Here is a 26,085-nt window from a genome sequence, read left to right on the forward strand (position 1 = left end):
TATCGAGGACATTACTTCAACAACAACAAACAATTATACGTGATCATCTTAGAACAAGAGGAGAAAGAAGTCGTAGAACAAAAAGACAACATTCACCAATAAATTTAGTGCAACAAGATGAAAGACCTCGATGTATGTCCAGAAGAACTCATTATGGGACATCATCCCACTATTAATATATTTGTTAAACGAACATGTAGTACATTTTAATATTTTTATTTAAATTTAAATCTTTTACATTTTTTTTTAATTTGCAAAACAAATAATAATCCTTAACATTAATAAAAAATTATAAAAATACTAAATAAAATCATTTAAAAAGTATTGAAGATATTAAATATAGAAAAAATATTAAATAAAATAATATAAAAAATATTAAATAAAATAAAAAAGTAAAACATGCATTTATTTGTTAAATAATTAAATTAAAAATTATTTATAAAACATCTGTTAAATAATTTTTTTATATTATGTTTTACAAATTTAAAATCGTAAAAAAGCTCTTATAATTTTAAAATTATATTTTAAAAAAATTAAAGTAGTAAAATGTTTTATAATTTTAATGAAAAAATAAAAATAAAAATAAAAATCTTTACAGATGTTACGATTATTCCCTGTCAAGGTATTAATTGAAAATTTACCTCAAATGCTAAATTTTTTTAAAAAAATTGCACTATGGTACTTTTCCTTACATTGCTAGTGTAGTACTATTGTAGTATTGTTTTGAGAAATGCGAGAATTATTAATCAAAACACGTCGTTTGAGCATAGGGCAGTGTTCTATTTCGGTTTGGGATCCCAATTCACGGAACCTACTCTCTACTCTCTAGGGTTCCACTTCCCTCCTCTGCAATTTCTTCTCCGCCACGCCCTACGACGTCGTTCGCCGTAAGCTCTCTTCGTTTCTCTTAAGGTATGTTTTTCTCCCCAAATTCTCAATTTCAATTTGCACTTTCTTCATTCGCACTACACTCACTGCACACACCCATAGGGATATCTGTATTTTCAGTGTGAAATTCTGATGAAGTTTTAATCTTTTGCTATAGAAGAGAAAAGGGTTTGTTTGCATATGGACGGTGACGAGCTCATGAATCCCTCTGAGAGCAGCAACTTGGGAAGTGATTCTTTGGAAAAGGAGAAAATTTTGGAAGATGAAACGGAGGATTTGCAAGATGGGTTGAAGTTGAGTGTGGTCACTGAGGAAATGAGTGGAGGAGTGCTTGCTGAGAATGGTTGTATCTCTCTTGAGGATGGGAGCCTCAAAAGAAGCATTGAGACTGTTGAAACATGTATCCTTTTATGAAATTTAGTATTCAATGTTTGTGGAATTTAGTATTCAATGTTTGTTCTTCTCTTATTATATAATGCCACTTTTGAGGTTCTTCTAGTTTGCTGCTGGACTACTGTACTCCGTAGAAACCCCTATGTGAAATTTTGCTTAGATGAATAAATTGGATGCTTTCCTTGCTTGTTGTATTGATATGGTCTGTGAGTTCTTTGCAATAGGAGTCATCCAAATTATGCATGTGTGATTGGTGGAGGAGTTAGTTAAAATGGTGAATTTCTCTTCCACCTGCCTGATGTAGTAATGTGGTGGTCTTTGGTAATATCTGTGCCATTATTGCTTTAAATTGGTTTAGATTTAGTGTAGTTAATAGTGCGTTAAAGCGGTGGTATTGCTACAGGGATGACTCCTGCACTGTCGCAGGACGTGACTTTCGTCTTTTGTAATTTCTGTGCCATTAATTTCTTTAAATTGGTTTAGAACAGTGTAGTTGATAGCATGGAAAGCCATTGCAGTGTGTGCGACCTCTGGCTGCTACTGGGATAGCTGTGATGGAGTGTTTCAGTTTTGCGGCTGATATCATGGCCAGAAAGGTGCAAATCACAGTGTGATAGCGCCAAAACCATGTCTGTGAATCGTGACCTCCACTGTTCCCTATCCCTGTGACTGCATCTGATTCCCTTCCTCTCTGCAAGCTGCCAATGCATGTCTACAACACTCTCTGCCCTGCACTATTGTTTGATGTGACTTTTGTCTTACCGCTATTGACCTCCCACTCTGTCATATGTGAAGCTGCCTTTTCATTTAGCTAGCTGCTGAAGTGGTCTTAGGGAGTTAGGGTTTCAGGGGAATTGGGCAATGCGGTGCAAACATTTTTATGTTTTGGTTTGTTGGGCTTCAATTTGAGTCCAATTTAGCTTCCATTTTTTGTTGTTTAAGCATAACATATAATGTAATAAACAAAATAATAGTAATAAAAAGTTTCAGAGCAGTGGCCATAACGCTATGCTACTGTAGCATTTTTGGTTATGGCTGCTATCTGGGATTGGAAACGCTGGTTTAGAACAATGGTCTTTGTAAAATATCTTCCATCTGTGATGTGGTTTTTGCTAATTGCAGTAGTTGCTCAGTTTGAAAGTACTAAATTGACCTAGTAAGCAAAAATGTGTTGGTGCAATTTTTGCATCTTAATTTTCAAAATCTGCTATACCCCTATTGGTTCATAATCGGATTTTTCTTGCATCATAAGTTCTTTGCAGTCTATCTTCTTCCTATATGTTTATATCATTGGCACTGATGAATACTTTGAAATATCCAGTCAGTATGCAATCCCTAATATACCCTGTTTCCTTAATAAGACATGCTAGCTGTATCAGGTGCTAAAAGAGCTCGGATTACAGTTGATGAAGATCAACCTTCAGTTCATTTTACGTATAATTCCCTAACAAGGTTCGTACAAGTTGGTCAGAAAAATTGTTCAAAATCACAATGGGACATTTTATGTGCCCTAAGTGAAAAAATAGAACTGTATTTGTTATTTTTTTGGTATTCAAATTTAAAGTGTCCCAATCATGCAGTTTGGTTCCATTGATTAAAATTTTGACTTTTGTTTGAACATTTTCCAGAGCTAGTAGACAGAAGCTTCAGGAACTGCTGCAGCAATGGTCAGAATGGCATGCTAAACATGTTTTGTCATCCAATGTAAGGCCATTTTTTTTCTTCATAGTGAAAGAAGATTTTCCTTTATAGTAAATCAATGATAGAGAATAAACTATTATGAAAAGAAGCCATAAAGATGAACAGAAGTGTGAAGGAAAGGATTTGAGATGAAGTTGTAGTCCATTTGATCATTGTTTAGCTATAATTCAAATAATGACTAATGAGTGTCTAAGATGCCCAAATGCAAATACTTGCTTTTCTCTTAAAAACCATAGAATCATGAAGCTTAAAGTGCTTTCAATTTCAAACCAAGATTTTGAAGTTTGTTTTTGAAGAATAGACAATAATTTTGGCATTGGTGATGGGTTGTATGTGATTATTGGTCTTCGGATATAAAAACCCTTGTTAAAATGTGGCTACTTGACAAATCTTTGTTTTGGAGATGATTACATCACGTGAGACAGAACAATGTTGTTTATAATTGGCTCTACCCTTGGCTTTAACAATATGTTGTACCAAATGACCTATAGACAACATGGGTGATCTAGTGAACATCCAATGGAAGGATTCTTAGACATTTGGTATATTGGCAAGGAGATTGGTGGCAATTGTGCTATTAACAAATGCAGTTTTTACTTTTGTAGTTTTGTAAAGAATGGTAAATGCTGACAATGTCTTTCTGTTTAGGATGCTAGCGAAGTGTTGGAATCCGGTGAGGAGACATTTTTTCCTGCTCTGCATGTTGGACTTGAAAAGACATCTGCTGTGGTGAGTTTGCCAAGTCTGTTATGAGAACCTGCAAAGCTTCAGGTTTTGAAACTTTCAATACCACTGCCAGGAAACTTTTCTATTGCTCTAGTTTCAAGGGTTAGCATTGCCAGAATTGTTCTTGGTTTCTTCAATTTCTGTCATTGTCTATTTTTCATAATCTGGTTAGTCCCGGAATAAAGGTTTTAGTTGTGGTTCTTAAATGCAATTATGTGCAGTTGGTTGTATTAATAGAGCTAGGGTTGTAACAGTCATTGCAGTGTGAAGTCTTCATTCATTGCATTTTGTAATAATTGCCTTATCTGTTATCAATTTTCTTTGTTTTAACTCTTCTTCAAGTGTGATTTTTGCTACAACATTTTTTATCTATATTTTTATTTGACATTCATGCTGCTTTATTCCAAGTGCCTTTATTTATGACTGCTGCATTGTGAGAAGACTAGGGTGGTTGGGGTTGTGAGAAGCCTATCTGAGTCATAGTTATATGATATTACGATTTGCCACTATAAGAATAATGGGCATGATAGCAAATATGTGCAAGAGAAATGCTAGCAGAACGCTGATAGGTTCATTGCAGAATTTATTGGAAATCACAAAATTCTGTGGGTCCCCCTCTTATTTAATGAGTCCCTATCCTACTCATTATTTTGTAGTTTTCAATAAGTTTTAATTGATAGCAAAGATTGTGTTAAAAAGAGTGTTTTAGAGTGTGTCGCTAGTACCTTTAGGTGCATCTATTGTTTCATTTTGAGGTTTTTTTATCTTGCAACATGAAAAGGAAAAGATTATTTTTGCAATACGGGATATATAAGTTTTTCCATTTCCTTAAATTGCAGTCATTCTGGATGGAGAACCAAACAAGAAAAGATAAGAACAAAGATTTCATTCCTTTAGCTGATAATTCTGTGCCTCTATATGATCGTGGATATACTTTGGGATTGACTTCAGCTGATGGTTCAAGTAATGTGGATGGGTATACACTGTTACTTTGTATTATTTAAGGATGAAACTGTTGGTGCACTTAGCTCACCATTTCTATATGGTTCATGTGATCATACCATGTTTGAAATATATATCATGAAGAAGTAGGATCAGTGGAAGCATGTATTTTCTGTTATAACAATTAGCTTGCTAAGGGCATGTTTGATTAACCATTTAAAATGTACTTTTGGGTGCTGAATATACTTTTGGAGGGTAAACTCAGTTTGCACATCAAAATTGTCTGGAAGCTCAGTTTTGTGGATGCAAGACTTCGGTTGCTTTTGCAAACTCAGTTTGCCAACTTACGTTTAACCTAAACTTAAGTTTACAAACTTTAATCCAAACATGCACTAAGTCTATATTTGCTTTTCCGTTTGGTTTACTCCAAACTCAGTTTGGAGAGTTCACTCAGTTTCATGACATGTTTGGTTATCCTCAAAAGTAAGTTTGCACATTAAAATTTTGCCTGGAAACTCAGTTTTGTAGAAGCAAAACTTGGGTTGCTTTTAAGTTTAACTCAAACTTAAGTTTGCAAACTTTAATCCAAACATCCACTAACTTGTTTCTTGGCTGTCCAATATTGTGATGTTGCACTGCACATAGAAGACCTTTGCTCAGAATCTCAATAAAATCTCTGATCCGTGTGGCTACAGAATTTAATATTTCTGAAAAGGAAGCATAACTTAAATTTCCATGCTGCTAAAATTGATTCTTATTTCCATTTTCTACTTCAAGTAGGGTAAGCATTGAAATACATCTTCATATATCGTATTAGTACCTTCTGATAGTGTTAGGTTGTCTACTTCTCTAAATTTATAAAATGGTTGGGTGAATTTCAGAAGGAAAGATTATTTTAACTCTTTGTAAAAGTATCCATTTTGTTTTTGCAAAATTTGAGTTTTTGGTGCTGCAAACAGTTGATAAAATTAGTACCTTTTCTTCCTTTTTTTGTTACTCTACTTTCTGTGAGGTGATATTGAGAAGTGTGCTTATGTTTTCTTAATGAGAACTGTATTCTTATTATCTTGCATTTAAGGATTGAGATATGGTAGAAGTTCTGTATATTTAGTGGACGATATGGCACTTGACTGTAATAATTGTACACCATTATAAAATTTGAGTGTGAAGAAATGAATATCAAGTTAAAAGTTAGGACCATTCCAGCGTAGAGATTTTTATTTGCACATACTTAACAATAACAATTGGCTTGTTGTTTGTTATTATGTTTATTGAGTCTCCTATGAATCTTTATTACTTGATATTGAAATCATGATATGATACTCCCCTTAATTTGCAATGGACTAATGAGTCATAAAATTTCCTGAATGTAAGGCGGTATGGCATGGCTAGTCTTGCTAGGAGTGAGGACGTTTGCGTTGTCTATATGATAATATTTCACTTTCACAGTAGTATGAGAAATTCTAACTTTCTTAGGTGTTTGTAACTTATTCTTGGGTTTTCTTCTTGGAATTTCTTCTTGGGTTTTCTTCTTGTAATTTCTTCTTGAGGTTGGAAGATATGTAAAACAGCAGGTATACCTTTTGGTGGTGAAAATCTTACATATTCGCTATATTTTATTAGAAGCTTAGGGAAGATGCTGTGTCATTTTTTTACAGTGGAAAATTGGCAAATCAAATCTCAATTCATAAGTTTAGAGTATGTGCATTTTTGTATGAGCAGGAAGTTTAGTTCAGATGACATTTTGATATGTAATTATGTAAGAAAGCCTTACTTGGCCAATTGACTTTGCCATCTACAGCAGATTGTGTAGTGGTGGTAATGTTGTGTATGTATGGTTTGGGAGTGGGATTTATCAGTCAAGCAGCCTATGGCTCTAGATTGTGTTGTGTTTTTTTTTCCCAGTTGACCTCAGCTTCTTGGCATATTGTGTAAGAGCAAGGAAATCAGTTAGAATTTTCTTACATAAGCACAACGGTGAAACAATTTATTCTGTGCTTATTCATTGTCCTATTTCTACATTTGTTTTGATATCTTCCACTTTGTATTTTTGTAATGCAGTGGCTTGTTCCTAAAGATAAGATATTTTAAGCAGCTTTTTTTTTCTTTCTTTTTTCATGTGTCAAGGAGTTCTGGGTTTCTATTTAAGCAAAGGATAACAAAAAAGGAGATCAGTTACAAGCTCCAATCTTGGGATTAAGGGAAACTTCTCTGGATTTGTCATTGTGGAATTGAATTTCATAGATCTTTTCTCATTGCTCTCACTTCTGATATGTTTTGTTTTGCATTTATTTTTTTCACCATCTTGAGGTAACATTTGGTTTGCAATTTGCATGCATGTTGTGTTCTGGTGGTATGTTATTAATTCTCAATGAAATGTTTATTTAGTTATTTCAGTGAGCTGTTCATTAGTGCAGGTGTTATTTTTTTATTTCAAAATAAAATATACTGCCTGTTTCTGTCACTGTTTAATTAGTTATTTCAGTGAGCTGTGCATTTATTTATTTCACCATCTCGAGGTAACATTTGGTTTGCAATTTGCATGCATGCTGTGTTCTGGTGGTCTGTTATTAATTCTCAATGAAATGTTTAATTAGTTATTTCAGTGAGCTGTTCATTAGTGCAGGTGTTATTTTTTTATTTCAAAATAAAATATACTACCTGTTTCTGTAACTGATGTGCCTTTGATTTGTTTTTAATATTGTAGTGGTCTGGAGATTATTGATGCTGCTGCTAGGTGTTTCAATTGTGGTTCTTACAACCACTCATTGAGAGAGTGTCCAAGGCCCCGTGACAACACTGCAGTCAATAATGCTCGCAATAAACACAAGTCCCGACGGAACCAGAATTCTTCTTCCCGGAATCCGACTCGTTATTATCAGAATTCTCCTGCTGGAAAGTATGATGGTTTGAGGCCAGGTGCTCTGGATGATGCAACACGTCAACTTTTGGGCTTGGGGGTAAGTTGTTAATATGCTGTTTTATTAAAATACATTTCCAACCAACCATTAGGTATTTACATATTTTTTTGGATTTAGAAACAAGTTTTATTGAAAAGAGGTAAAGAAAATTCAACTAAGATAGGATATCTTCCAATGTCAAAGTAGGAAAAACAAAAATGGTTTTTCAACCTCAATCCAACATGAAAAAACTTAAAAAAAAAAAGAAATCTCATTTTGATAAATAAAATTCATGGTATCCTTATTTCTAATAATAATACTTATAAAAATAATAATAATTATAGTGATTATCCAGAATTAGAGGAAAACAGAAATATATTGGATAGAAAATCATTAGTAACTACATTGATAATTATCAGCAACCAAAAAAATAACAATGCAGCAGGCGTGTCCAATCTCGCTGCATATTGGACATAGCCAATTAGCCATTCCCTTGAAACACCTCTGAGCGGAACAACTAGAGAGAGTCCATGAACACAACCTGCTGATGTCATGAAAAGGTTTTAGGAGTAAATGTGGACCCTTAAAGAAGCTGGTGTTTTGCTCTAACTAAATGCTCCCAAATCTGAAATCAAACACTAAAACTGAAAATAAAATAAAAAAGAAAAAACCATTTTTTTTTATCAGATTGAATTGTGTTTTGAATCTAAATTTGAAAACAAATCCAATTTAGTCCAAACTGGACTCTTTGTGTGTAGCTTCATGAATTTCCATACCACTTAGATATGTGACGTAGACTAGTTGATGAGGGATTAAAAACACAGTTTACAATTTTTTTTTATATTAATTACACGTGATTATCCCGCCAAACTCCTTGATGATGTGACAAGTCATTGGATTATCAATGTCGCTATTATGCCATCAATTAATGTTATTTGACAAGGTCTAAAAGTGGTAATGGAGTTCAGGGATTTTACTGGTCAAAATTTAGATTAGGCACTAAAAGCAGAAGTGTGAAAAAAGTTTAGGGACCAAAAAGATAGAATTATTAGATTTTTGTTTTTTTTTTTATCTTAGTTCTGTTTATTTTTTATATATAACTTTTTTGTTTTAAAAGCTTGTAATAATTGGCTTATGAGATGAGTTACTTGACACTTTGAACAAGTGTTTATTATATTTATTGTGTGTTTCTGTGTTTATTATATTTATCATACTGAACCTAAACCCTCTAGAGTAGAGAGCTTGACAACTGAATGACACTCGTACACTTTGTTTTAGATTCACAAGAAGCACTTCTCTTAAACCTCAAGTCTTCCCTTAAAACTTTATGTTAGTCCTTATTAACTGTATACTTGGATGGTTGTGTGTGTATAACACACAATATCTTTAACAAAATGTTATATCAATCGAACAAGATCAAGTTACTCAACCTCTGAATTGTTAAGTGGCTATCTGTTAAAGATATTGGAATAAACTATGATTTGAACATGTTAGGTGTAGTAAATGACAAATTGCATGTTCAACTGATGGTTTCTAAGATAATAAATTCATAACCAAAGTGGCAGGATGACATAATAGATTTTATTGTGGTAAGTAATTTGAAGATTGCACTAAGTTTTTTATACTTATGCTTGGAGTATAACTAAGCCATACAATGAAGACTTTGAGATGTAGCAGAAATTTTCTGCCTTCATGAAACAATAAGATTTTTTGTGTTATGCAGGAGCTTGATCCACCTCCGTGGCTCAACAGAATGCGAGAATTAGGATACCCACCTGGATATCTTGGTAAAATGCATTTCTTTCACAATACCTTGCCTATGATCTACCCAAACGGTCATCTTGAATTTATGGTTTATGTTTAATGCTATAAGCAAGTTGCTAGACATGTTTGAGACTGCTGAGGTTGTTGCAGAAGTGTCTTTCTTTTCTAAACTAACGAACTTGTACTGTTATTTCAGTGTTTTAAGTATCAATTTTTGGTTGCTATTTATTTGATTGATTATCCTTCTACCCTTTTCATTTTTTCTTAGTTGATGTATTAAATTAGCTAATTTTATAACCTATGTTTGGAGTTTAGATGTGGATGATGAGGATCAGCCTTCCGGCATTACAATATACACTGATAGGGAGATTGCTGACCAAGAGGATGGGGAAATTATGGAAGCGGATGCTTCCAAACCAAAGCGTAAAAAGACTGTCAAATTTCCTGGAATAAATGCTCCTATTCCAGATAATGCTGATGAGAGATTGTGGGGCACTAGGGCTGGACCCTCGAGTTCAGATATTTCAAGAAACTTGTCATTGCCACAGCACAGGTCGAATTATAGTACTGATTATGGCAGCCGTGGATATCATCGCGAACATAGATTAGGGGATCTTAGGGATGATGGTCCACCAGGGGACCCTGGACATAGTTCATCTAAGTTCAGTTTTCATCCTAGGTTTGGTGGCCATGATTCTGCACTAAGAAGTCCTTCAATGGCAAGGTCTCAATCTGACAGGAGTAGAAGTCCGATGCATGATGAAGAATCCCCAATGCCTTTTTCTTTCCATTCTCTTCATTATTCGTCTTCAGAGAGGCATTTTTCACCCTTGGACCCAGATTCTGGTAGACCAGGGAGTCGGACCTCTGAAAGTATGTATTATGACAGGGACCGCGATCTTTCATCTCGAGTTAAGGACAGGCCAGATGATCGTCACCACCGCAGTTGGAGGTGAGGATGACCAATCATATTGGTAGGTTCTGAAGATTCATTCCTGTCATTCATACATTTAAATTATTTACCCTCACCTATATTAAGGACTGGGGTTATGCAAAGTTCTAGCGAAGTTAGCAGATTTAACCATTTTTCTGGTATAGCTTTATTTGCACTCTGCTTTATGTTATTGGGGTTTATAGCCTACTCCTAACTCTGACTTGCTTGTAGAAATGAATTTTTAGCCCATGTTTAAAATGTTTAAATCTTTACAATAGAATATGATTATTTGTGAAAGATGAATGATCTGTTATAACTTTTTTCTTGTTTTTTTCTGTATCTAATAGTACGTGGAGTTCCTTCATTCTTGAATATAAGTAAAAAAACAATTCATTTACATTGATTAAGAAAGTTAATTAACATTATTTAACTTTACTAATTTCATTGAAAAATAGGCTTTTTTCTTAAACTGTCGTTAATTGAAACTTGATATCAAGAATAAACTCATGGAACTGTTATATTGTTTTTTGAAGGTGTCAAAATCAAACTTTTATGTTAATTAAAGGTTTAAATATGTTTTTGGTTCTCTTAAGTTAGTGTTTTTTTTTATGTAAGTTCATTTTTTTAAGTTGACGTTTTTTCAATTTTGATCCTTTATGAGTTTTTGTTTTTGTTCATTTTCAATTTTTGTAAGTTTGTGCTTTGTTAATTTTAGTCCATTTAAGATTTCATTTTTTGTATTTAAAGTTCTCAAAAGTTCATGTTTATAGGGATTAAAATTGATGAAACACAAACTTATAGGAACTAAAAATGAATAAAATATATTTTAGGGATTAAAATTGGAAAAACAAAAACATGAATTAAAAATAAACAATAATATTGACAGGTACCAAAATTAAAAAATTATGAACTTAAAAAGAATTAAAAATATATTTAAGTCTCAATTAAAATTAAGTTTCTACATAGAATCGAAAATATTTTATCATATTAAATGTTGCAAACATTAATCTAGCTATTAGACTACCTAGAAATTCACATTTAAATTACACTTAAATATGTTTTTAATTTTTATATTTCATTATTTTTTTTGTTTTGGTCCTTATAAAATTATTATTTTTTAAATTATCATTGTAAAATTCTTTCTTTTATCCTACGTTGTTTTAATCCTTGTAATATTTATTTTATTTTTGTTCTTATAATATGTAATCATTTACTTTTAGTCCTATCAAATATTTTCTTAAAAAAATAATTCAAAATGAAAATAATACTATAAAGGCTAAAACAAAAAAAAAAATATTACTAGGATTAAGATAAAATAACAAGGACCAAAATAAAAGAAAATTATAAGGACTATTTTAAAAAAAATAATATTATAATAGAAAAAACAAGTCTTTAAATTAATAGTCATCTACTCAAAGGTTACCTCTTAACTTCTATTGATGTTGATATATTTCTCACAAAGAAGTTGTCATATATGATCATAAAAGTAACAATAAAAAGACAAATGGATAAAGTCCTCCTTCATTTCATTACAAAACACACTACTTATTGAATGATTTCATAGTTGCATAAGTCATCTCGAGTAAACAATCTTCCTTGAATGGTTAACCAATTGAATAAACAAATGTAAGGTGATAAACTTGTGTCATGCTAAATTATGCAAATTCACAAGAGGATTGAAAGACTAAATATATCCTAAGGAAGCTTGATAGGGAACTTACCTCTAGGATCATTCAACCACATGACTTTGTCTCTATTCACAGTCCTAGAATTTCAATTACTAGGTATGAAATTAGTGATTTCCTCTCGTTCAAAGGTGGCTTGATTTGCTATCACATCTGAGAATTCTTTTTCATAAGCATCAACTCCATACCTTTGTCGATGTATTATGTTTTTTTAGTTAACTTATTTTGTTAACAAAATTCTAAACTAGTAACACTCTCTTCCCTTCTTAGTAAAAAAATATATAAATCTCAAGTCTTTTTCTAACCTCAAACCAATCTTTCTTCTTCTATCTTGTAGATATTCCAGATCCTAAATATAAGTTTCAACTGTCTTATCACAACTTTGTTTAGAAAAATAAGGAAGGTAGATAGTAATACTTTAATGAAAACAATAGTTTCAAAAGTCAAGATCAATTGATGCAAAGTTATTTTAGGTTAGTAAACTCTATTTTTTGTTTTGTTTAGACCACCAATATTTTTCATTAGAAATAATTTTATTCGAGTCGGATAGGATTAATAAGCTCCAATTGGTGATTTTTTTTTCTTTCTATTTAGGTATATTGGTCTTCTCTTTTTATTTTGCCAAAAAGTATTGTTAAGCAAGTGGAACGAATCTGATGATCTTTTTTAATCTAATCATTAATGTTGCAAATATAATATAATTAAAAGTCTTCTCTCTTTGTTTTACTTAAGGATTAATGTATATAAATAAGATAAAATATATTTTTATTCCTAATTCCCTCTAAATATGTCAAGTTCAATTTTGGTTTCTCTAAATACTAGTATTAGAGCCCGTGTAATGCATGAGCATATTGATTTATTATAAACTATCACGAATTGTAATTATTATATGATACAATTTAAGGAAAAACTGATTTTACATTTTATTGTTGCGTTGTAGTTGAGACTATTAATCTTGCTTCAAAAACATGTTTCTCCGATATAGTTGCATTGTAGCTATATAGAATAACATTTCTCCTTTTAAACTTTCTCTGTTTACAAACTCCGCTGTTAAAAGGGCTGATGAGGTTGGATTTATTGATCTTGCGCATTTTCTTGATCTTCCCATGCCAGATATCTTGCATGGACTATAGTACCATGATCTTGTAGTTATTTCATTTAATATTTGATATATTATCTTGAATTTAAGCTTCCTTATACATATTACATACAAATTCAGCTGTTGTATTAACTTGTTTTAATTTTTCTGTGCTTATACCCCAAAAATGCAAAATAACAATTCAATTTGTATAAAACTATTCTGAATAATTGAAGTACTAATGCATGAGTAATATAATTTATCAATTGAAGACCAAAACTAACCTGATTATTGAGGCTGTATCTCATATTCTGTGCTATGAATATTCAAACTTGTTTTTCCTATAGATTGTAGTACATTAGCAAATTATTGAATATATTTGCACTGATTAATTCTATGCACAAAATTGTTCAAGTTTGATGATTGAGGAGAATAATTTGCATTTACGAAATACATTGACACAATTAAATATATGACTAATATTTTTGATAAGGCAGAAGAGTAGAATGTCTTAATAGTACTTTAGTTCACTAACTGGACTTTTATCAAGAACCTATTATGGATCATTTGACAGAAATACTCTTTTACATTGACACTGAAAAATGAAATAAAGAGTTACCATTAGACAATGTGGATAATGATGTTTTACTCCAACTTCTATTGTGTACATAGTGGTGCATGTTTAACTCCTATCATTTTATAATAAAGAGAAACATGACATGGATTTGTTTTTATGAAATTAAAATGAAAAAAAAAGTTATATATCGTTACCAAATGATAAAGTTGAAATTGCACCAACATGCTAATCAAGTAGACTATCCTAGTTCTTGGATCCATGCAATGCACGAGTTATTTTTTTAAATATTATATAAGAATTATTATGAATATAAATATTTCATAGAAAGAAATAATGTCATGATATTTTGTAGAATATACCAAGTTGGACAATAAACCAAATTTTTTAAATTAAAAAAAAACAAACCAAATTTGTCCAAAAACTATCTAATAGATGGACAACAAACCAAAAAATGATATCTGAATTTTGTGTTTATTTGTTATGTTCATGAAGACATTTGTCTACAATACACAACACATGCTTGTTGTCTTCATGAGGTAAACTAACTTTCAAAATCTGTTTTTACCGTGATGCACATATTCTTACCCATGCATTTTCCTATATAAAAAATACAATAAATTGTATTCAAGAGATTAGAAATACAAATTTGATACAACCTCTTCCTTAAACTGGAAAAGAAATGTCTAATTATATGTATTATAATTATTAATATGATTCTAAATAAATTATTAATCAATGTGAATTAAGTAAAATATTTCATACTTACTTTTATAAAGAATGATAAATCATCATGTGTTATATATTATATTATTACAACAATAATTACAAATATATAGACTATAATATGGTGTATTTTATTTCTAGAAAATTAAATTTTAAGATGACAAAAAAGTTACATAACAGTGAAGTTAATATTGTTTGTTTAAAGTGATTTAAATAAAAAAATAATTATTTTCCTTTTTTACTCTAATTTTTCATGGAGAAGTTAATAATCATAATTTTATTGATTCAAATTTTTCTTAGTTTTATAATTGAATATATTAATTAGGAAAAAATTTACTCCTCATAAATTAAATATAGATTTTTTTTTTTACTTTCTTTAAAAAAATATATTCTCGTCTTGTGTGTTTTATATATAATTTCTATCTTTGGGAAAAAAGTTTCTTATCGTATAATAATTATTGATATTCTTACTTGTTTTTAAAAAATCATCTTTATATTTTTAATTTATTTTTTTATCTTTAGTAAAAAGTTATCCCTTTTAAATTAAGTATAAATTTTGTTATTTGCTTTTAAAAAAATCATCTTTAGGATAGTATCCGAGTTCGACAAAAATAATTTCCGATCAAACTTTATTTATCTCTTGATCAAACTTCAAATTAGTCGGGGCCTATTTTCACTGATGAGTTGAAAGATGAAGAAAAAAAAACAGCATCTTCATATTTTATATTTGAATATATAATTTCTATCTCAGTTAAAATATTTCTCCTCATAAATTAAGTATAGATTTTCTTACTTGTTATAAAAATAAATTTCATATTTTATATTTTAATGATATTTTTATCTTTAAGAAAAATGTTCCTCTACATTAATTAAATATAAAGTTTTTTACTTGTCTTAAAAAATTCATTTTTCATATTTTCTACTTAATTCACTCGGAGAAGAAGAGGAAAGACAAATCACAACACATAATTTTACATATAAGTTTTAGACATTAATTTTTCATTTTGTATGTTAAATAAAATAAAATATTCAATGAATTAATTAAGTGAAAAGATGATAAGAACGAAATAAACCATAAAAACATTTACGTGATTCTCATTTGTTATGTTTTATCCATATTCTCCTAACAAAAATTGTTTATCCCTATTCTTCGTATTAAGTAAAAAAAAGCATTCAAAAAATTAGTTAAGTAAAAAAAGAAAGAAAAAAACACATTATAAATATTATAAAAATGAATTAAAATATATTCTTTTATCATAACCATTTATACACATGAATTAAGTGTAAGTTTTTTTACTTGTTTTCATTACACAAATTGTTCATCCTTGTGTTTTATATTTTACAAATATTTTATATTTAATAAATTTACATATACACAATATAAAAAAGTTAAAATTTGTCCAAGTATTTTTTTTAAGAATTTACCTATATGATTAAGAAGATAATCAATAAGAAATACAAAATTTCCCTATAAATTGATTTTAGATATTAATTTTACTTATACTTTCTATATTAAATAAAATAAGATATTCAATGAATTAATTAAGTGACAAGATAATAAGTAAGAAAGAATTTTTTTTTTACACAATTCTCATTCATGATATTTTATTCGTATTCTCTATATTAAATAACACAAAGTATTCAACAAATTAGTTAAACTAAAAAAAGAAAGAAAAAACATTTATATTATAATAATTTTAAAAAATGAACAAAGATCTCAACACTTTAATATCAAATAAAAACTATAATATAGTATATTTTCTTTTTAGAAAATTAAATATTAAGACAATGTAACAAAATTAGATAACAGAGAAGCTAATAATTTTATTTAATGTGATTTAAATAAATAATAAATAATTATTTTCCTTATTTTTTAACTCTAATTTTTCATAGAAAAGTTAATAATCATAATTCTATTGATTCAAATTTCTCATAGTTTTGTAATTAAATATATATTAGTTAGGAAAAAAATTTCCTCCTCACAAATGAAATATGAATTTTTTTTACTTTATTTTAAAAAATCATTTTCGTCTTTTGTATTTTATATATAATTTCAGTCTTTGGAAAAAGGTTTCTTCTCGTATATTAAGTATTGATATTCTTATATGCTTTTAAAAAATCATCTTTATATTTTATATTTATTTTTTATCTTTAGTAAAAAAGTTACTCCTCTTAAATTAAGTATAAATTGTGTTACTTGCTTTAAAAAAATTATCTTTAGGATAGTATCCAAGTTCCATTAAAATAATCTCCGATCAGACTTTATTTATCCTCGACCGAACTTCAATTACTCAGGGTCCCTTTCCCTGATGAATTAGAGGATTAAAACCAGAAAGAAAAATAATCTTTATATTTTATATTTGAATATATAATTTTTATCTTTAGTTAAAATAATTCCTCCTCGTAAATGAATTATAGATTTTCTTACTTGCTTTAAAAATAAATTTCATATTTTATATTTTATATGTTATTTGTATCTTTAAGAAAAATGTTCTGCTCCATAAATCAGGGAGAGACTGGTTCACGGTAGCTACAGTTTTTCAATATGACTGAGTGGGTCACGGCGCGAGCTCACTATGAGGGAGACAGTGCTAACGGCGCGAGCTCCAGTGCTTCAAGGAGAGAGAGGTTTCAGGGAGAGAGGAGTTTCAGCTACAATGCTTCACGGCGCGAGCTAGAGTGTTAATGGCGTAACCTAGGGCACAAGACCGTACGTTGGAGTTGCAGCTACCTAGAGTGTTTGATTTTGGTTCGAAAGTAGTTCGTGTAGCTACGGGCCAGGGTCGGGGACGCAATATTACTAGTGTATACGAAGACGGGATTACGCGATAACCATTGTTGTCTTATTTTTGCTAACTACAACATTGCCATCAGCTTACATTCTAAGACGGTTCTTTGCAACCGCCTTAGAATGTGTGACGTAAAAAACATTATTTCTCCCCCGAATTACAAAATTGCCACCGCCTCCTATTCTAAGACAACCCTTCAGAATCGTCTTAGAAACAACGTCGTAAAAACGCGCTTTTGTAGTAGTGTCTCTCCCGAGTACATTAAACAATTTACCTAGACAAGTACTTGTCAGAATAGTAAAATTAATATCTTGTAGTAATCAGAATCACCATGTATTTAAGTGTACCTGCAAATTTTCCATCAATTTCTTGAGTGATCCCCATCAGTTGATTTGTAGTATTCTAGCTATACTTGCAAAATGAGTGTCACTCAGTAATGGTAGCCTTTTGATCCATGATGTTCACTTCAACTAGTTGGTGCCTTTGCAAATTGCATATTTTCAACTGAAATCCTCTCCTCTATGAAATCTTTCTTTTTTCTTATCACCTTTCTGAAATGAGAATTGCAATCCTAGTATCTTCTCTTAATCTATACCCAGTCACATTTTCCCATAATAATTTCACGATGTGATTCAGAAGTTTTATCTCTTTGTAGTTTACACTTTACACAATTCTAAATATTTCTCGTGTTCTTATATATAGGAACCAAAGTGCTCCTTCACCTTTTGTTTAGGCATTGACCACCTAAATGGCTTTGGCTTGACTCTAATTCTCTACTTATTTGTTCATTAATCATTGATTCTAACCAAGTTTTCCTGGATGTCAGCTGGAAAAAGCTTAATAAGGTAGAGGCTACAATTTTTATTTGGATTTTAGACGATACTACTTTTACTTGTTTCTATTGGCATTAGCTCCACAATTTTATCCTTCATTTCCCATAGTTTATCTAATATGTGCAGGTTGCGGAGCAATTAGTGTTAGTGGATGACTGAGAGCAAAGCAAGACTAATAATTTACATTTTCTACAATTTCTACATTAACAAATATGTTGACTAAGAGCAAAGCAAGACTAATAATTTAGATGTGGTAATTGTGTACCTTGAAAGTGCACAAAAGTATGCTCTTCATCAGTGTAGGAAATGGAATTTGGTTTGGAGGGGAAGGAATTAGGTTGCTCCATTAGAGCTTGATGAAGTAGAAACATTGTTGGGCTTTCCAAGGAACCACACACGAGGTGGAATAAGTAGGACTAACAGATACAAGTCACTTGGTAATTCAATATTTTAATTACATAACCTTATATGTATTAAGTTAGTACTAGCGTTTAAGTTTGATCCAATATTTTAATCACTCAACCTAAGGTTATGAACAATAATCACTTTTAATGACCTAATTAAGAAAGTGAAAGTAAGTCAGTCAAGTTCAAAACCCACAGTGAAAGTGAAACAGAAGCAACAACAACAAGCTTAACCTTCAATTCATTGACTCACCTTGGAGCATGTAAGCACTCTGTGTAAGACATTTTCCATAATAAGATCATTAAATTAATTTTTTATTTCATTACATTTGCATCTGCATACCGATCGATCGAGGTCCTAAAACCCATTTCCAAGCCTCAATCCCTAGTTATTCATCTCACCATCTAACTCTCTCCTTCAACAATGTTCTAAACAAATTCATTATCTCTCCTAACAAGAAACCTAATCATTTTTCCAAACCAGGAAAACCCTAATAATCCAATTGAATTCTTTAATTTGTGGACTTCTCCACTCAAAAAAACTAGCAAAAATTAAAAAGAAACAAAAAAACTAACCCTAAAAATTTCACTAAGAATCTTCATTCTTCAAAAGTCCTTCTCATTGTCCACACACAAAAACAAAGTCACAGAGACAAAATACAAAGTCACCCACCCATCGACAAACACAATAACACATATTTATATATGAATCACAAAGAACATAATCAAATCCATCATAATTTCATATCTAAGCATTCATTCAGCGTTTGAGGAAGAAAGCTTTTGATGACCTACCTGTACAATGACATAACACTTTCGATGGGAAAAAGGGTTTTAGGGAGAGAGTGGTTCACGACTCACTTTGAGGGGGACAGTGGTTGAGGGCTAATGTCGTAAGCTAGGGCACAAGACGGAGGAGCTAGAGTGTTTGAATATGGAGGGCGCCATTCGAAAGTAGTTCATCATAGGGGGGATGCAATTAATGAAACGGGTCTACGAAGACGGTCTTACATCATAATCATCCTTGTCTTAATTCATGTTAATTACAAGATTGTCACCAAGTTACATTCTAAGACGGTTCTTTGTAACCGTCTTAGAATGTACGACGTAAAAAAAATTTTTTATTTCTCAAATTATAAAATTGTCACCACTTCTTATTCTAAGACATTCTGAAGAACCGTCTTTGAATGCGCATAGTAAATAAGCGCTTTTGTAGTAATGTCATTAACAAAAATATTAAAATTTCCCATTATCTTTTTTCTTTTTTATTGATCCCTTTTTCAATTCATAATATTTTAAACAAACCAAATACAAATAAAAATATATAATTTAAACAAATTGGTGCGACACATGGTTATAAAATATCATTTTAATAGTAAATATAACTGCTCATACAAAAGTTACTGTCGTGCGTCTAAAAATGAGTACGAAGAGAACCAAACATGGAAGCTTCACTTGTCGACAAAAAGGTCGAGTAATAAAAAAATGATTTGTTTTTTATAAATTTCAAATAATATAAAATAGTTCAGTGATCTTAAAATTAACTTTAGTTAACCCAAATGGATTAGTGCAGTCTAAGATTTCATTATATTCACATGTGTAAGATTAATTTAACGGAAAAAATTATGTTCGATTTTCGTTATATATAAAATTTTCTTAAATTAATAATAATTACATGAGTGAGATTAATTTTTAATCCAATAAATTAAAAATACCTATATTATTTGAGTTAGACTTAGGATTAAAAAAATTAATTTTAGTTACGAACTAATTTCGACTGGTAAAACATAGTTTTAATTAAAAATCAATTTTAAATCTAGTGTTGTCGCTATATTTATAAAAACTGTACAGCCTCCTCTTCTGTTTACAGCAGTTAACATATTACAGCTTCTACAATATTTCTTTTTCATTTTTTTTATACTAAAACTAGGTATGGGACCCGTGCTCTTACACGATTTAAAAAAAATCAAAAGTGAAAAAATGAAAAAGTAAAAAAAAAAACAATAATCTCGCACTGTCCAGCATCCAACACGTGGCAAACTGCTGGACAGTTCTTAGAAATATAAACTGCACAACAGTTTTTAGAAATATATTGATGTTTATCAATAATTATTAATAAAAATAATAATTTTCTTTATGATACATATTTTATTGGATAATTTTATTTTTAAATTATTTCTTAAATTTTAATTTTTTTTCTAACTTAAGTTAACTTTTCACTACTTTGATATTATTAGTTTTTTTATTCTATTATTTTTATTAATTATATTTAACTTCTATTTTTTATTATTTAAAAAAATTAGAAAAACACGTCTTCCCCTAATAATAATAAAAAAAAAGACGGGCACTGTTAAGTTGTTTTGTACTTTTCTAACGCTGATCTAGTTTTATTTATAATTAAAGTTGATTTTATCCATAAATTAAACTCAATCAAAATGGATTTAACTAACTCCACACAAAAAAGTGAATAATTGAGTTTAAATAATTAGTTACGATTTGAGATTTGTTTTAGTAAACTCACAGATGGTTTACACTTCTCAATTTGGCGGGGATGGAGAAGGAAATTAGGGTCCTTTTGAAATTGGGAATATTCACAAACGAAAAAATAAAAATAAAAAAGAAGCCTGAACCAGAATTTCAGAGCAGGTTTGGACCGAACCATTTTGTTAAAAAGATAAACTAAACCGGTTCAATTTCAAAATCAGTTTTTATCATTTTGGGTTTTAAAAAATGGTAACTGTCGTGTGAAACCTTAACAGGCAAAAACATGCGTGTTTCTGCAATGTGCAATGACCCATTTACTTGTTTCTCTCGTATTTGTAGTGTTTGTTGGCACTTTCTCTTCTTCCTTTATCTCTGCATATCATTTGCTTTCAAAACCTCTTCTTAGAGATGATGGAAGAATCTACGTTTGTTCTCAGGACAACTTTTTTGCATTTGAAAGCAACGGTACCATTGCATGGACCATGCATTTAGACTACAAATGCAATCTTGGTACTGCCCCAGTTCATGGAGGTCATGGCAAGGTGATTTATATTTAGTTTTGTTAGTCACACTACAAACTTTCATGTTACTTGCTTTGAATTCAAATTTATCACTCTTTTCATGTATAAATGTCTATTGGGAAATTGAGAATTATCTTGTTTTCTGCACTAGTGGGTTATTCCTTGATCTGAATATCTTTTACAAAAACACGTTCTTGTTGTCTTAGTTGACCCATCACCCATGCACTCACGAGTCACATTAATCCATGTAACCCTTCACAGTTTGATGGGAAAAGGGAAAGGTTTTTGTTTGTAGTGGGGTGGTGGAGGTTACTAATTTTTGTAATGCAATTGCAGATATACTTGGTTGTTGATAACAGAATATTGGTGATTAGTTATGGAAACATTGCAACTTCTGAGCCTGAATCAAAAGTTTTCTTCGGTCCGGGACCAGGTCGTGTGGCAGAGGCTGAAATTATTGGGCTCTCAGTGAGCACATTAGGCTCGACTATTTATATCAATGTCAAGAACAGAGGACTCTTTGCATATCATTCACATGGACGCTTGATTTGGAGTGTGGGACCTGTGCTTTACCAGTTTGGCTACCGTCAAGGATGCAGGAAAAATCTTACAGATTGTTACTTTGCTTCAGTTCCTGTGCTTGATCAATGTGAGGGTAGTATATATGTAAGGTTCACTCATCCTTGGTTTATTGTAATATGAATGTCTATTGTGCACTTTGGATCAGCAGTGAAGTGCATATTGAATAATGGTTTTTGCAACAATTATGATGTTGATGGCCCTAAAAAAGATTTATGTGATGAATTGGATGTAGGCTCAGGCAATGTGGAAAAGGGGTGTAAGTTATAATTCACTAATAGTAATTAAAAAATGCACTTGACACCAACTATGCATGAAATGGTAACTAGTTATTGGTAGTATTTTAGGATGTGTTTTTGCAGTGATTAAAACAATTTTCAAGAACTAATTTTTAGATAGGAGTGACAGAATAAGATAGGATAATGCAAGGAAGAATCTGAGTAACAAAAACTGATAGTATAAAATCAAAACAACTTAAAGATATTTTGTTTTTTTTTTTGCATTAGCAGATCTCAAACACAGAAGGTGAACTCTATTGTTTGTCAGTTCGTAGCCGTTACTTTAGATGGATTCAGGATTTTAGTTCATTAGACAAAAATTTCACCATCACTCCTGGAAACAATGGTCATCTGTTTGTAACATTTCCAGCCAAGGCTCTTGTACTGGCTCTAGATGTCTTTTCAGGTAATGTCTTGTGGCAGAGAAGTATTGGACCATTAAGCAAAGTTGACTCTGCACCTGTAGTGGATTCCAATGGTAAGTCTTTTGCTGTTAGATGAGTTTTAACTTTTAAGCCTTACTCTAGAAAATATAAATCCATTTATTAATTATGATAAGCTATATATGGGGTCTTTCAATCAATTAGTACATGCAGGATCAATGTTATAATAAATACGTAGAAATTTTGTAAGAGAAAATAGTCTATGCACTAATAGTATGAATAATTTTTTTCATTGTCATCCAATTACCAACCATCATATGTGATAAGTTTATTGACTTAATTACCTTTAAAGTCACACCTTTATCTCCTTTACATGAACAAAATTGAGATCTAAATTAGAATTTTATATCATTCCATGATAATACATCAGTCTTCTCTAAGTTTTCTTCCAAGTAATTCCTGGTCCATCTGGGCAATTTATGCTTAATAGTGCACACCATTCATATTCCTTCATACTTACTTGCCCCCAGTATTTTAATGTGCGTGTCATATGTAAACTTCTGCATTAATCTGAAAGTGGTATATGAACTTACTTTACTAGAGCACACTTGATGTAACAGGATGGATATCTATTGGTTCATTGGATGGATTCCTATACTCGTTTTCTCCAACCGGGGTTCTTAAGAAATTCTCAAGAATGAATGCAGAAAACTCTATGATTCAAGTTGGTCCTTTTCTTGATTGCTCAGGATTTGCAATCTACAGTTCACAGATAGAGATGGAAGGAAAAGTTAGCCGCACAATTGGTGAATACACTGTTGTTTCAGCAATTAGACCAAAAGCCGCGTTATTTACTGTGTTGGTTCCTGCAACTGGATCAATCTACTGGTCTGAAAGCTATCCTGGTACATATTTCTCAGTCATTTTTCCTCATAACACTTGGCATTGGAAATGAAGTTTCCATAGCAGCAAACTAACTATTTTTCTGCGCGGTTGATTCAATCAGGTCATGTTTCTACTTTATTTTCTGAGAGTGATCTAAGTCAATTTGTCATGAATGAGGAGATTCTTCTTGCTTTCCTTGCTGCCTCAAGTAAGAGTGCACTCTCTTAACTATTTTTTTTTTTATAATATTGAATAAGGGGTATTCTGTTCCCCTCAGGAAAGGTTCCTCCTATTAAATCAAAAGATGAGAAATTGGACATTTAGCAGTGACCTTTTGCAGAATGTTGATTATGCATTTAAGGAAGTGCAAATTGGATAGCTATGCTGGAATATTTACTTTTTGGAATTATATGTTTGATATGAAGTAGTTTATTTGAATGAACTAATGAGTTGGTCCTGGTATTCAAAGCAGGGATTGGCACTCCATTGCAATGCCGTACTATAGGTAAAGATCTTTACTTCACCTGCCTTTAGATAAATAACCAGTTTTTTTAAACAAGAAAATGATGAAGTTAGTTTCTGAAATTGTGATTCGCTGATCATACCAGCACCTTGGCACTCTGGGCAGAATACAGTTCTTATATTGTTGTTGCTTTCCTCTCGACATTGCTGCTGTCTATTCTTATAATTATATCCAAAAGTGGAGAATGAAAAACTGAGGATTGACTGCCCCATCGAGAATTTCAGAGAGATGAGATATGGATAATCAAATGTTGATGGACTCTAAAACACGATCTTTTCTAATATAGCTGGAAGCCAACTCAAACTGAAAAGAATATAAAATCTGATTAAATCAGAAGTTATTTTGAATAATTTCTTATAAAATCAATTGTTTTTTTAATTAGTTTCTCAATTAACATAAATTAGTTTATGCTTTATATTTTTAAGAAAATCTCTAAAAAATAATCACTAAATTATTTTACATTAGAATCACTTTTTCTTAGTTGAGTGTTTTTAAACATTCAAAACTACAGTTTCCGGGTTTAGGTGAGCGTATATCAAAGTACAACTTTAACTCTCTGTCAAACTTTACACAACAATTTCTGTACATGTAATCTGTCATCATTTTATAGGTCAGAAGCTTGCATCAAGCTGCTCTCAAGAAAGAACCAAGCTTGTCAGCATCTACACAGGTAATGTACAACTTTGTAAATTATGAGAATGTGGTAACATTTTAAGTTTTAACAATTGAGTATAGTTTTAAGCTTTTTGCAGGTAACGAAAGGGCAATAGTCTTGTTTCTGCTCTTTGAGTCTGCTCTCTTGTTGGTACTAATAGGGCTTGTAAGATTCTGCTGTACATTCTGGGCAAAAGAGAAGCTTAAAGATCAAGGCCTTGGAAGCTTCCTTGACAAGAGAGTTAGTACAAAATTGTGTTGTTTGTTCTTGTTCTTCTTTCCCTTATTCTCTCTTCTTATTTATTACTCATTGTTTTTAAAATCGGACCAGTCTGGTAACTCCAAAAATTGACTTTTCTCTATACTGATAGAAGCAGGTCAAATCGACAAAAACTGGTGCAGCAAACCAATTTGAACCGATATTTTTCAAACAAAGAAAATTATAATTTTAAAGATAATAACACATTTAAGGATTATAAATTTATAATAAAGCATAAATTATTTTGGCAATTATTAATTTATGATTTAAATATATTTTACATCCCTACAATTTAGTATTTTGTTTGTTTTCGTCCTTGCAGATATTTTTCTTTTTGTTTTAATTCTTATAAAATGTATTTGTTTTATTTTTTTATTTGTGCTTTAGCAAACGCTTTGAACATTAAAAAAATATTTTGAATAGTAAAAAAGCATCATCTAAAACACTTTAATATGTAAAATAAAAAAACACATTTTACAAGGTCTAAACAAAATGACGAGAACAAAACCGAATGAAACACTAAATTACAAGTATAAAAAATTATTTAAACCTTAATTTTTTTTATCTTATTAAACATATAGATTTTTTATATCTTGACTTCTTATAATTTTATATTATTTTATCACTTAAAATATTATATATTATTAAAATATATAAATTTATTTATTACGAGTTCCGCTATGAGTCAACTGTGGTTAACCTAAAGCCATAAATCCTTTTACAAGTTCAATTATCAGTCTGGTTTTTAAACAATGGTATTACTTCACCAAATAAGGATGTACCTCATAATTCACTTTTTGTTTACCATTTGGATCTTTCAGTGCTCTCTTCGGCTCAAAAAGAAAGCTTTGGATAGGACAATCACAGAGCTTGAGCAAAAAGTAGCAGAGGAAACAGTGGACAATGAAGTTTTTGAGAAGTTGGGTGATATAGTAAGAGAAAGGGAATGCATAGAGAGGAAGCTCTCAACCACCTATAGTTTGGGAAGGGACAGGACTCACTCAAGACCCAAATCTGTGCTTCCTGTGCAAATGGGAAAAGCAAAAAGCTACTCATTTCAGGATGCAAAGCAAAAGAATGTGACAATGTTCAACACATTGAGTGATACATCTTCCGGTGAAATCAGCTCTGAAGGGGAGACTAACAAGGAAACCTATAGTGGATGACACTTCAAGTACTGAA

At 30.9% G+C, this 26,085-nt stretch overlaps 2 protein-coding genes across 3 annotated transcripts; both read left to right on the plus strand.

Annotated features, from left to right (window-relative positions):
• Positions 1-746: 746 nt before the first annotated feature.
• Positions 747-10,545, plus strand: LOC100527170 (PSP domain-containing protein). 2 transcript variants are annotated; one of them, NM_001248982.2, is made up of 9 exons: positions 747-912; positions 1,046-1,288; positions 2,652-2,733; positions 2,910-2,985; positions 3,631-3,711; positions 4,548-4,684; positions 7,358-7,610; positions 9,274-9,337; positions 9,630-10,545. In NM_001248982.2, the coding sequence occupies exons 2-9, from the start codon at positions 1,069-1,071 to the stop codon at positions 10,268-10,270; spliced, it is 1,554 nt and encodes a 517-aa protein (NP_001235911.2). In that variant the 5' UTR covers positions 747-912; positions 1,046-1,068; the 3' UTR covers positions 10,271-10,545. The 2 variants fall into 2 exon arrangements, with proteins under 2 accessions (NP_001235911.2, XP_006593392.1); XM_006593329.4 differs by having other exon boundaries at positions 750-912; positions 1,049-1,288; positions 9,630-10,506.
• Positions 10,546-16,856: 6,311 nt separating this feature from the next.
• Positions 16,857-26,069, plus strand: LOC100817912 (protein GAMETE EXPRESSED 3). Its single transcript, XM_041007917.1, has 9 exons — positions 16,857-16,992; positions 21,161-21,363; positions 21,679-21,991; positions 22,070-22,152; positions 22,431-22,677; positions 23,203-23,487; positions 24,601-24,660; positions 24,743-24,885; positions 25,725-26,069. The coding sequence occupies exons 1-9, from the start codon at positions 16,857-16,859 to the stop codon at positions 26,067-26,069; spliced, it is 1,815 nt and encodes a 604-aa protein (XP_040863851.1).
• The last annotated feature ends 16 nt before the right edge of the window (positions 26,070-26,085 follow it).

This window comes from Glycine max, chromosome 13 (assembly GCF_000004515.6).
Source record: "Glycine max cultivar Williams 82 chromosome 13, Glycine_max_v4.0, whole genome shotgun sequence".
In the NCBI taxonomy this organism is placed as follows: domain Eukaryota; kingdom Viridiplantae; phylum Streptophyta; class Magnoliopsida; order Fabales; family Fabaceae; genus Glycine; species Glycine max.

Coding starts and splice junctions, on each gene's coding strand:
- LOC100527170 (NM_001248982.2), top strand. CDS start 1,069: ATGGACGGTGACGAGCTCATGAATCCCTCTGAGAGCAGCAACTTGGGA. Junction 2,986..3,630: donor AACATGTTTTGTCATCCAAT/GTAAGGCCATTT, acceptor CTTTCTGTTTAG/GATGCTAGCGAAGTGTTGGA. Junction 9,338..9,629: donor ATACCCACCTGGATATCTTG/GTAAAATGCATT, acceptor TTTGGAGTTTAG/ATGTGGATGATGAGGATCAG.
- LOC100817912 (XM_041007917.1), top strand. CDS start 16,857: ATGACTGAGTGGGTCACGGCGCGAGCTCACTATGAGGGAGACAGTGCT. Junction 21,364..21,678: donor TTCATGGAGGTCATGGCAAG/GTGATTTATATT, acceptor ATGCAATTGCAG/ATATACTTGGTTGTTGATAA. Junction 24,886..25,724: donor GAAGCTTCCTTGACAAGAGA/GTTAGTACAAAA, acceptor TGGATCTTTCAG/TGCTCTCTTCGGCTCAAAAA.